This window comes from Euphorbia lathyris, chromosome 4, assembly GCF_963576675.1.
Source record: "Euphorbia lathyris chromosome 4, ddEupLath1.1, whole genome shotgun sequence".
Taxonomy (NCBI): Eukaryota; Viridiplantae; Streptophyta; class Magnoliopsida; order Malpighiales; family Euphorbiaceae; genus Euphorbia; species Euphorbia lathyris.
The window spans coordinates 92,907,797-92,920,749 of NC_088913.1; the positions used below are offsets into that span (position 1 = coordinate 92,907,797).

Consider the following 12,953-nt stretch of genomic DNA (forward strand, 5'->3'; position numbering starts at 1 on the left):
AAATTTCACCAATTAATAAAGTTACCATATATCGAAATCAAAAAGATTAAATTGATAATAATGATTTTTATCTTAATCCAAGGTAATAGAAAATACTTTTAATTGCCCGAAGTCACAGGTTAACATACCGAATAATAGTAAATTACTATATAGTTAGTTTAAAAGTCAATTTAATTATGAATTTATTATTTATGATCAAGTTAACCATATTTCATATCTGAATGATGTGAAACTCAATAGTACAGAAATAGCCTACGGCCACGCCTTATTGGCTACGGTTATTTAAAAAACCGTGGGTACAGGTAATTAGAGTCGGTTATTTAAAAAACCGACTCAAATAAATATGTTATTAGGATCGGTCAATTACTGGGTTAATTTGCTGCCAATTATTTGATTAATTGGGTCGGTTCAACTGAAAACCGACACCAATTCCTCATTAGAGTCGGTTAATTAAATAACCGACTCTAATATCGTGCTCCTCCTTTCTTCTACTCTCCTTTGCGCAACCTAGCAGCCTTCTCTTCCTTCCTCTCCTTAGCTCGGTTTGAAGTTTCATCCACTGGTTTCGTTCGTGTTTCATTGTGGCAAAAGCAATAGAAAAGAGGTTAGCGTGAGTTTGATTTATGGATTTTGTATTCTATGTTCTTCGTTGCTTTATGATTTTGTTCGAACTTCTGGGTTCCGTTCCGGGTTAGTGTTGGTTCTTCTGGATTTTGTTGGTTTCGGTCTTCTGGGTTCATGTTCGTTCTTGTGGATTTTGTTATAATTGCATACTTCTCTCTTTTATTACTTTCTTTAATTTCTTGTTTCAATTTGTGTCTTGACTACTCTTCAATCTTCTTGACTACTCTTCAATTCCGAAATTGCTAGTAATGTCTCCTCTGCCAGGATAAAATGCAGAATTATAAGTACCAAATAGGTGATAAGAATGAAAACATTAGAAAAGAGTTGAGATTTCTTCCGATTTTTTATCCTAGCATGTCATATATTGTGCCCTCCCTAGCCTTGGGATAAGCTAATGAAATCCTCCTTAACTTCTCAGTTGAGTATCAATCCAAATTCTCCTTCGGGAACTTCTTCCCTGTAGCTATGATGCAGAACTCCATAGGAACATAATTCATCTTCTTGTTTTTCCCCAAATCTAAGCATGGAATGTGTTTTAACTCAATATCCTTATTGTATTTCTCCCTGAAATAGTCGACAAGCCTAACTTTCCTCGGAGGGATGGCTCCGACAAAATCGAAAGAAATATCTTGAGTGTTCTCAACAGTTAGCCTTGCAATATTGAATTTCTGATTGGTTTTTCTGTGAAAATAAAATAAAATAAATGTATGTGCTTGAACAATTTTCTAGTGTTTATCTGTTTTTATGTGTAGCAAGTAGTTATTGGAAAGCTTAGTTATAGATTCAGCTTCCTAGTAAGTACTTCATCATGTAATATCTGCAGATGTGAATAGAGCTATGTGTTTTGTGGAAAATTAGCATTTAAGTCTACCCGTTCCTTGTTTCAAAAAAAAAAAAAAAAGTCTACTTGTTCCTGAAACTGATTTCATATTAGTTCATAAATTATGTATTAAGACACTACTTTCAACCAAGATTGCAGTTTCTAAGTATGGGAGAGATTGTCAATAGCTGATATGTTCTTTAAATTTGCAAGTACATGATTATTGACAATTAGATATGATCGTGATTAAGGCTCTTATCTGTTGGAGATTATTATGGATAATTATTAGACTTGTTATTATTGAGAGGCAAAAGAGATTCCCCCAACTTCTTTTCAGCAAGAGCAACTTTGTTCTCTGAACCATAGATCCTAACACAGATGTTATGCCTATCAAATAAAATGTAAGTTCCCAGTTGTTGATGCAGTGACTTCATAATTGATTTTTCATCTCTGGAGTAGAGAAGCTGGAGAATTGTTGGGGTGAGGCTAACATGATCCAACATTTTTCCATTCACTAGCTGCTTCAGGGGACACCTCAACTCTGCCACTGTCCTTGTTGCATTAGCTGAGATCTTAACTCTATACAAGCCATTCCAATTCCATTTCAAAATGCAATATACACCAGGTCGGTTTGCAAACTTACCGACTAACAATTTAAGCTGCCTCTCAATGAATGGATAAACAGAAGCAGGACATGATACAGAACTATGGAACACCTGATGACATTGTATTTTCTGCCATGAGAAACAACAAGCAAGAACCTTCCCTTGAATATGTTGTAATGCTTTTGCTGCCTCCAAATGAAGTCTTCCATCAAAAGTGACCTCGGCCTTCATGAAACTATCCTTTGGCTCAGGGGGGAAGACTTGACCATGACAATAATTACTCAGGGGTGCCTCGTTTGGCATGAATGGAGCAATGTCCTTGCGAATAGCTTCTTCACAAGCACCAAGAGGAGGATTATTTACAGCATCCCCTCTAATCAGAAATACATCCAAAATTCTCCTATTTGTGGTCCTTTTAAGAACTTCTAGAATTTCTGGTTCAGAAGTATCTCTATCCAATCCTTTGATGACAACACAATTTGCTTCCTTTAGGCTGACTTCACACTGAACAAGTCTAATAATTATCCATAATAATCTCCAACATTGTCCATGGAGTAGATATTGTAGAATGTCCTTTGATGAAACCTAGACCTCAATAATGCTTTTTCTTTCTTTTAAACTAGAATGAATTCATTGGTAATTAGAACAAAGGGGAGGGCAGTAAGTCCACCCATATAGGAGGACTAGAGCAAGAGCTAAATGTTATATTTTTGGTTAGTATATTTTGAAGCTAAATCGGCTGTTGATCATGTAATATCTGCACATGTGAATAGAGCTATGTGTTTTGCGGAAAATTAGCATCTAAGTCTACTTATTCCTGAAACTGATTTCACATTAGCTCATAAATTATGTATTAAGACACTACTTTCAACCAAGATTGCAGTTTCTAAGTATGGGAGAGATTGTCAATAGCTGATATGTTCCTTAAATTTGCAAGTAGTTAATGGTGATTTACATTTAAATGACTCAATTATTCTTTGGAATTGAGATTGGTATATATTGCTTTTAAGTTGGAGCTTTGGTATCTGCAACCGATAAAGCAGAACCACCTAAATCAGTTAGTTCAGCAGGAACAGGATCAGCAAATCTGATTCCATCAGGCGTGGCATAGGTTGAGAGTCATTTGAAACTTTGATAATGCATTTGATATCATTTTAACAAGAGAAAAATTTCGTATTTTAAGAAGAGAATTTTTGTATTTTGCAGTGGCTGTACCTCAAGTTCGGAAAGCATCATTGGCTCAATTTTTGGAAAAACCTAAGGAAAGGTAAATATCAAAGTTTTGCCTATATACTTTGCACATTTTAGTCATTATATACTTAAAATTTTAACACATGTAACGGAATAAGGGTCAATTTCCCCCCTAAGATTATTGAGGAAGATCAAATTTACCCTTATCATTCTACATTCCAAAATTGGTCAAATCTTATCTCATGGCAGATACCATAGCTCTTTTTTAGGCTATAGGTGGTAGTAGAAGAGGGAGAACGTTTGCTGCAAATGGAGTCAAATGAATATGTTTACTCTTAATTACATTTGACTATGTTAAAGCATAGGCGAATGAATATGTTTTTTGGATACAATCATGTGCACATTGAGAACTTGCCCAAGGTTTGATATGGTTTTTGTTTGTCACTCTTTAAAGTGGATATACTGTGTTAAAGAATTCTGTTTCTGAATCCTGTGTGAACTGTCCGATTCCAGCTTCCATATTTTGCTGCTAAATGAATACATCCCTACTTCCTATTAGCAATCGAAAAGTTAGAAGAGTCTAAAAATGACCTTGAAATTTAAATCTAAAATTTTGGTTGATCTTTTCATCTAAGTGTTTGTTTAAGTGATATTTAAGTCTAAAATTATTGATGGCATGGCTTATATTAATTTATAAGTGACCTTGAAATCCCATGAAATCTTATCTCTGTTTCTAATTACAGATTTTTTCTTTTTAAGCATTAAAGTCCTTCAAATCCCACGAATTGCTGCACTTTTGGAAGTAATACATGGAGGCTAGGTAAGTTTCCATTTGATTTTGGATAAGATCTTGGATAATTTTTAATTAGGCTAAGCTAATAATGTTTTTAATTATTCAAAATGTAAGGCATTGTTCCAAGTGGATTGTTGTTCCCATTTATGTAATGGGGTGGAAGAACCCATTTTATGTTCATTATCTGTAACCTTGGTGAGGTAGGTCTGTTCTTTATTCCTTTCTGAAAAATTCTTATTTTATTTAAGTAAATAGATACCTTTGGTGTTTAGCTCATCATATCTTCAATGGTTAATTGATGGTTGCATTGATTCAATTATTCCCTTAATTTTTTGTAGGTTCAGGAATTGCCATAAGTTTTAATAACCTTTATTGTTTGGTCTCTAGCTAAGGTTGACTTTGATCTTCATGCTATTGTCTTATGTCTAATTTGGGTCGTGTTTCATCAGTTCAGAGGTGCTATTAATAACGATGGAAAGCTGATAGATTATAATACTGATTGTGAGGCTTCGATAACTGCTATCAAGGACGTTTTGAAAGGTAGAAAAATCAACTAATCTCTTCAACATTGAAAACATTTCGAGCTTTTTGAAGTCGATCGCAGCCATACATATTTGTCATATTTTATTACAGAACACGGACATAACAATAATGACAGAGAATCCTTCAATTCTCCACTATATGGAAGACTTTGTGCTGGCTGGCGTGGGAGGAGCAGGAAGAGCACTTGCATTTGGTGGGAAAAGTAGAGGAGCCCACAATATCATTTTTTACATTGATTTAGGTATGTACGTGTCATCAACTATTAATTAGTATATTAAGAAACTAAATCATCTAACTTTTTTTCTATCATCTGAAAAGAGAACCAAGGGCCTGTCAGATGTTGTTTCAGGTGAAGCTCAGTCTTTGGAGAATCTCAATCAATTCAAACCAGAGAAAGGAGCTTTCTTTGCAAATGCAACACCATTAGGAAAGCATCCAAATACAGATACAATTCTTAAAAAAAAACTGGTTTCTAATTATGTTTTACTATGTGATTGACATAGAAGTATCAAGGAATGCATGTGACAAGGCCTCTTTCCTTGTACAGAAACCAGCCTTCTGCACTTGCAGCAGAGCCAATCTCAACTACCTAGTTTTGACTTCGCAATCTCTACCAAGAAATCACCTTCAGTTATTATAGGAACATGGTATTGCCCTTCTGTGTTTATAAGAGAAAATGCAAGGCTTAGGGAGCAAATGAGACGGTCAATATTATACAAAATGACACTTGAGCAACAATGGGAAGAAATTTACACATGGTGAGAATTGATAAATAACCATTTTATAGGATTCAAGTGAGCGTGTGCTGAGAATTTATTTTGATATTCTTCACAGGAAACTAAAGCATGGACAATTCTAACAGGTTAGCCTGTTTTATTAATTTATGCCAGCACTATTTTGATTAGTTCATCAATTTGGTAACTTTTATCTTAACTCTTCTTCTTCTTGCCTTTTAAGGTGGTGTATGATGATTTTGTTGCAGCTGCTTGGTTACCTGCAGCAAAGGAAAAAAGACTTGTAAGTTGATTCCCTTAGATGCTTGTTGTTTGCCACATTTAACCCTTATCTGAACCATTTTCTTGTATTTGCAGATTTCATTATGGCTCTGCCCTGGACGTTTTCTCCTTTGGGGTGTGCAACCTTTCATTTTGGGCACATCAGGAGCTAGAATGCTATTAAGTTGATGCGTTAATAATGCCTATGCTTGCTGACATACTCTTAACGTATTTGCTAAACTACTACAACACTTGATCTTGAAAAGCAAGAGATAGGCAGGATAAGAGGATATATTAGTTGAATAGAGTAAAGGTTTCATTGTATTCGTGCATCACACAAACTTGGTTATCTATGCATATAATTGGTGTTTCAGGTTTACTAATTATAAACAACTCTATTTAGAAAATTTGTGATAATAGTGTTTGCACGATCATTTTGCTTATTCAAGATTTAATTAATGTTTCAGTAATACAACAGGTTCAATCTCGGTAAACAACTGAGAGTAATTAATTTCGTTTACCGTTAATTACAAATAGAGCAGGTTCAATTTGAACCTACTGCTGTAAAATTGCTTAAAACAATAACATTAGTGTCGGTTGTTAACTTTAGCCACGGTTGCAAAACAACCGACTCCAATGATTAGAGTATTGGAGTGGGTTGTTACGAAAGACCGTGGCTAAAGACCCCTCTAGCCACGGTTTTTCATAACAACCGTGGCCAAAACATAGGGCATTGCAGTTGGTTATATGTGAAAACCAACCCTAATGCCCTTTTGGCCACGGTCGAACAACCGTGGCTAAAGACGCTAAGCATTTGTCACGCTCCCCTTTGGCCACGGTCGTACAACAGTGGCTAATGACGGTAAATGACCGTGGCTATATGCCATTTCTGTACTAGTGATACTTATATTATTTTTTCTTACAAATGTAATTTGGTGGTTTGCAAAAGATTTATTTTTTATTGCATTTGACAAATTTGACCGATAACGATATCAAAATGAGAATTTTCAAAAATTAAACTTGTTAACTATCACATTTGCTCTCTAAATATTAACTTTCTCTGACCCCTAAATATCTCATTGCATTTGAACTTATCTCATTATCTATTTGAAGTTACTTAATTTGACATGATTAGTCCCTTATTATTAGCGTGGCAGCGCAAAATGAGATTTGGGCAAGCTAATCTTAACAATGATCAATCTAGAGAGAGAATGAAACAAAACTAACGTTTTAATATGAAATAACTGTTGAGGTGTCTCGAAAATAGAATGTTTTAATATTAATTGATATTGTGTAAAAAAATACTCTTAATTGATATTGTGTAAAAAAATGCTCTTAATGTTTTGGTTCATGCGCAATTTACCCTTAACGTTTAAAATGGTGCAATTTTACCCATAACGTCGAAAAGCAATTCTACATCTGACATTGATAAATTGGGTTAATTTGAGAAATAATTCATCAAATTGTTTTCTTGGTCATGAATCTTGTCATATATACTTCACACATGCGTCATTTTATCAGTAAAAAATCACAAACATATGTTGGGGTATGGATTTTTTTAAAAAAAATATACTGTCTTGTGTACAAATTTGACAAAAAATTCAAAAAATTCATTGAATTTATAAATGGCTTAATAGGCATACAGCCCTCTAAAATTGTAACTTTTTTTCCATCTGACCCCTCAACTTAGGGGACAACCTTCAACACCCTTAACTCTCCAAAAACATCACATACAACCCCTTAAACTTGTAACTTTTTTTCATCTGACCCCCTCAACTTAGGGGACAACCTCTCAACCCCCTTAACTCTCCAAAAACATCACATACAGCCCCGTATACTCTATATCTGGTCAAAATATTGACCTTGTAGAAAACATGATTGACTGTTGATCACACCAATGCCACGTTTTTTTCTTTTTAAATTTTTCCATATAAATCCAGTAAATTACCCCATAATTTGGGCATCCGTAGAGTCTTCTTCCTTGATTTACAGGTTTCCATGAAACCTTAAGTACAACATATTCACCACAAAAACATGATTCATGAGTATCCACCATGAAATCGGTTTCAAGAACAGAACAAACCCTAACCTAATTGACAAAAAAAAATTATCTCAGAAGAAGAAAGCGGCAAACCAGGAGAAGAATAAAAAGAAGAAGGTAGAGGAGGAATAAAGTGTTGGTCCCTTGTAAGGTTGCAAATATAGTTCCAAGGGGGGGGGGGGGGGGTTAGGAACTATTTTACCTTTTTTTTAAAATAAGTTGGGCAGATTTCTTTTCTTCAAGAAAAGTTTATCTAACAGCGGCGCTTACCACTCAGCAAGACACTGGCTTAGTCAACTAGTGACTAGGACAGATTCGTTGCTTAGGTCAGGAAATAGCACTTAGAGTCTATTCCTGAACTTTCTCGTTGGTAGCGCACAACTCAGCTTGACCTCTTTTACTTGGTCAGTTTTAGTTTGTTTTAAGCAAGCAATATGAATAAGGAGTTAAGGTTTAGAAATACTTCACTCAGCAGATTTATCCAGGTTCGGCTTCTTCTAAGCCTACGTCCTGTCCACGGAACACCTCCGAGATTTCAAATCCTCTATTGAGCTCTTTAAAGGTAGAGCTTCAAACCTTTTACAATATCAGCAATTGAGTATGACAAGAGTACCTTCCTCTATACTTCTACTCAATCCTAATCTCTCCGCTGAGTACTTAAAACCGAGTACCCAGCCTCTCCTTTCTACTTCTAGAAATGATAAAGATTTTGTCCTAAACAATAATTGCTAGAACACCTTAGATGATTGAAAAACAATCACTCTAGACTTTTACACAAATGAATAGACTTTGTAGTGTAAGAACATTGCTTTGCTTTTGATGGAGAACTTTTGTATACGTTTGGTCAGCGTAGCGGCTCTTGCTCAAAGTTCTCTGCAGAATGTGGATTCTGAATGGACTATTTATAGAGAGCTGTGAGAGCTTCTGGTTATTTCGAATTTCGAAATAACCATTGGAGACAAACGGCTACAGGTCGCTTTCACTGAGTCTGCCAGCAGTTCTCGTTAGCCAATCAGATTCCAGCGTCTTCTGTTCTTCGGTCAGTGAGTCAGTATGTTCCACCATTTTGGGTAATGTCAACCAGACAGCTTGTTGTGTCTTCTGACCTTTACCTAATGAGGAAATACTTTTTCTGGAAGCTGTCTTATGGTCAGTAGCTGTCTTGCACGTTTTGTCGAGACAGCTCAGCAGCTTCATACCGAAGTTGTCTACGTGGATCTTCTCGATCCTTCTTTACTCAGCATGCGTTTCATCACTTTAACGGCGACGTTTTGGAGATACGCGGGCTGAGTGATCTTTGGCTTGTTTGACTTGGGCCTTGATTTCCATATAGGGCTTGAGCCTTATGATCTTTATGTCTTATGATAAATTATAAACTCAACATTGAACAAACACATTAGTAACACTAAATCAAAGCATTTAAACTTAGTGTGTTATAGAATATTTACTTTCACTTAATTAATTTTGTCAAATCAAAATCCTGTGGAAAGGTGTTTCAACAAACTCCCCCATTTTGATGTTGGCAAAACTAATCAGCAAGGAACTCAGTATGAGCTCCCCCATGATAGTTGACCTTTTTAATTAAGTGAACTCCCCCGTAAGGATAGAACTACTGACTTAGTTTTATTCTAAACATTCTAAGGTTTGGCTGAATAAGCCTAAGATCAGTTTTCAGTTATAGGTCAGCTTATGGGTCATATTCTATTTTACTCAGTATTCAGCGGAAGTGATGTATAGTGACAGAGCGCTGAGTAAATCATTTGTTCAATGGTTTATATTTGACAAGTTCAAACATCTATATGCAGCATGCATTTATATAATACTTGGCATTTAAGGAATGAATAATCAACAGTTAAAATATGAATGCAAGTATTTCAGGAGTAACAGAAGTTAGGCAGGTTAGGCATAAAATAAAACAACACAAAAACAAACATTACAAAACAAAACAAGATAAAGTTCTTCTTCCTAACTTCTAACACTTAACACTCTAGTTTCTCTGGCACTCTAGAGTTCCTTCTCCTTAGTTGCCACTTTTCTCCCCCGTTTTGCCAGCATCAGCAGTAGGCAAATTAATCGGTAGGGGCAGGAGATTTGGCCTGATCCTGCAGCACACGTATTTGACCCTCCAAGGAATTCATATGACTGACCATAGCCAGCATGAGTTCAGTCATTCGGGTCATGTGAGCGTGTGTGGGTAGCTGCGTCTGGACAGAGGAGAATTGATTGATTAATTCATGGATTTCACGCAGAATATGGTGAGTGACAGGTGGATGAGAGGACTGAGCAGGAGTCGATGGAGTAGGTGCTTGTTCTTGAAGCAGAGTGCTTGCTGAGGCGATGACACGCCGACCTGACTCAGTGGCACCAAGGTGTGCATATTTGGCAGAAGTGGGTTCACACTGAGGGCCTTGTGTAGTGACAGGACTACGAGGCGTGTTGACCTCAGGTGCTGAATTGCTTTGAGTTTGAGGTGGGAGTGGAGCTTCTTTTGGATTTACAGGGGTCTTGGCTTGTTTCTCTACGGGAGGAACAGAGGCTTGATTTTGTGGAGACCCCTCTTGAGCAACATGGCCCTCAAGAACAGGTTCTTCAGCTGTTCGCAGCTTCTTCTCAGCTGACTCAGCTAGGTCTTGATCATCTTTCCTCTTGTTGCTTTCTATGAGCCTTATCTTTCTCGGGACAGTATGAATATCCTTCGAGCATGCTCCCTTTTTCTTCTTCTTCTCAGCTTCAGCAACCTCAGATGGCACAGTGGACGGATTCTCAGTTGGAGGTTCATTGATTGGTTCTGTATCCTCAGCAGTGTGAGCGGCTTCAGCCATAACATCATCTATAATGGCATCCAGGTTAGCCAGATTTTCCATTTCTCCAATGGGTTGCTCATCCTCAGCCATAAGATTCTCCTCCTCAGGAGTGGGATTTTCATCATATCCTCTAAGAGGTTGGCTATGTGAGAGTCCATTCAACAGACGTGCAGTGATAGCAGTTCCCGTTGAACTTATTTCACCAACAGTCTCTATGTTCTTGTCTTGTATTATCCTGGTGATGAGAGAACCTAAACGGAGCTTCCTTCCGCTTCTTTGGAAAGCTCCGACCAAAAATACAGGCATGTTGAAAGGAGTACTGGTCAACATATGCCAGATGAAACATTGTTCAAAATTAGAGGCAAATGAGGGAGAGCTGAGTTTAGGGAAGATAAAGTTGGTCAGCAAGAAGTGGGCCATCTTCTGATTTTTGCCCATGCAGGTGCTGGGTACTTCTCCCTTGTAGTTTCTGGGTTTACAGAATCCCTTCATCTTCTCTACGATGGCTTTCGGTATTGGCTCCTTTGTGGTTCTGAACTGGATCCCTGTATTTGGTATCTCTAGCAATGTAGCTAGATATTCAGGGGTTATCACTATCTTTTGACCCTTGACTGTGGTCTCCAGATAGTCAGAGTAATCTGCATCAACATGCAGGTTGGAGTAGAACTCTCTTACTATTGTAGGATAGGTTTGCCCGAACAGAGAGAAGAGACCTGTCCATTTGTTGTTTTTGATCCATTCACAGAATGGAGTCTCTGAAGAGATGAAGTCAGGGTGGAAGAATCGACTTCTTAATACCTTTTGATTCTTAGCCCAAGAGTGTACTTTAATCATTTTTCTCATTAGGCTAGTTGAAGGACCAGCCTGGTCAGAGGATTTGAGAGTTGGAGAGAAATAACTTTCGTTGTAAGACATTTTTGAAATTTTGAAGCTCTTTGGAAAATTTTGAAGCTTTCTTAGAGTTCAGTGTATATGTGACGAGGGTAGTGGGTTAGTATTTACTATTTATAGATTTTATGGTTTAGGGTTCCGTTTGAATTTTAATCCAGTTTTGCTCTGGGTTGTCCAATCGCCAGAAACCCTGACACTTATGACACTATTAAGACGTTATTCGGCACATGCGCAGTACAGGTGTCACCTCGCGTGTAGTGACATTAAATGCTAATAAGTGCTTCTACTTAGCGTTTGTTGATATAAACGCTTCATATTCTGAGTAGTCGGTACATTCTTTAGGAATGGCTTTAAGTTAAAGTTCGAAGCTAATTTACTCAGTGTGCAAGATTACTCAGTATTGTATATTCAGTCAGTTTCAAGAGATACTCAGCAAACAATAAATCATTCAGCATGTAATTCACTCAGCATTCAACATTCATTTAGCACAGGAATTTACTGAAGAGGATTAAACATACCAATTGCTTCTCTCAGTATGCTAAATTGCTCTCGTGCTAGAGGCTTTGTAAAGATATAATCAAGCTGCTCGTCTGTTGGTACATACGTCAGCTTGATTTCTTTCTTGAGTACATGATCTCTGATGAAGTGATGTCGTATACTGACATGTTTCATCCTGCTGTGTTGAATTGGGTTCTTTGAGAGGTCAATTGCACTTTTGTTGTCGCATTTGACTTCAATTGTCTTTGTTTGAACACCATAATCTTCAAGCTGTTGCTTAATCCAAAGGACCTGAGCAACACAACCTCCAGCAGCAATGTACTCAGCTTTAGTTGTGGACACGGCTACTGATGCCTGCTTCTTGCTGAACCAAGATACAAGACAGCTTCCTAGGAATTGGCATCCTCCAGAGATGCTTTTTCTTTTCATCTTGTCTCGTCCATAGTCAGCGTCAGTGTATCCGATGAGCGTAAAGTCATGAGTGTTTGGATACCACAGACCTGCATTTACTGAGCTTTGCAAATATCTAAGGATCCTTTTTACGGCTATGTAATGGGATTCCTTAGGGTTAGCTTGATATCTAGCACAATAACATACTGAGAACTGAATGTCCGGTCTACTTGCTGTTAAGTAAAGTAAAGAGCCAATCATACCTCGGTATAACTTGCTGTCTACTGACTTACCATTCTCATCAGCACAAAGGACAGTGTCAGTGCCCATAGGAGTGGATATTGGCTTACAATGTTCTAGTTCATATTTCTTCAATATCTCCTTGGCATATTTAGCTTGACTTATGAATATGCCATTCTTTCCTTGCTTGATTTGTAGTCCGAGGAAGAAGTTGAGTTCTCCCATCATTGACATTTCGAATTCAGTCTGCATTTGTTTGCTAAATTCCTTGCACATAGATTCATTAGTAGCACCAAATATAATATCATCTACATATATTTGAGCCAGCAGGGTATCTTTACCCTTTCTCTTAATGAATAAGGTTGTATCAGCTTGACCCCTGACGTAACCTCTAGTCAGTAAAAAGTTGGTCAGCCTCTCATACCAAGCACGTGGTGCTTGCTTGAGTCCATACAGAGCCTTTCTGAGTTTGTAAACGTGGTTTGGGAACTTAGAATCCTCAAACCATGGAGGCTGAT

At 37.2% G+C, this 12,953-nt stretch overlaps 1 protein-coding gene across 20 annotated transcripts; it reads left to right on the plus strand.

Moving 5' to 3' along the window:
- The first annotated feature begins 445 nt into the window (after positions 1 to 445).
- LOC136226014 (uncharacterized) lies at positions 446 to 6,026 on the plus strand. Of its 20 annotated transcripts, none has more exons than XR_010687451.1 (12): positions 463 to 604; positions 3,060 to 3,160; positions 3,256 to 3,316; positions 3,984 to 4,060; positions 4,148 to 4,233; positions 4,483 to 4,573; positions 4,667 to 4,817; positions 4,926 to 5,001; positions 5,122 to 5,334; positions 5,411 to 5,438; positions 5,534 to 5,593; positions 5,668 to 6,026. XR_010687451.1 is itself a non-coding variant. In XM_066014275.1 (11 exons), the coding sequence occupies exons 6-9, from the start codon at positions 4,685 to 4,687 to the stop codon at positions 5,433 to 5,435; spliced, it is 447 nt and encodes a 148-aa protein (XP_065870347.1). In that variant the 5' UTR covers positions 446 to 604; positions 3,256 to 3,316; positions 3,984 to 4,060; positions 4,148 to 4,233; positions 4,483 to 4,573; positions 4,667 to 4,684; the 3' UTR covers positions 5,436 to 5,438; positions 5,559 to 5,593; positions 5,668 to 6,026. The 20 variants fall into 20 exon arrangements, 1 of the variants encoding a protein (XP_065870347.1); XR_010687454.1 differs by having other exon boundaries at positions 4,000 to 4,060; XR_010687447.1 differs by lacking the exon at positions 3,060 to 3,160 and having other exon boundaries at positions 446 to 604; positions 4,148 to 4,237.
- The last annotated feature ends 6,927 nt before the right edge of the window (positions 6,027 to 12,953 follow it).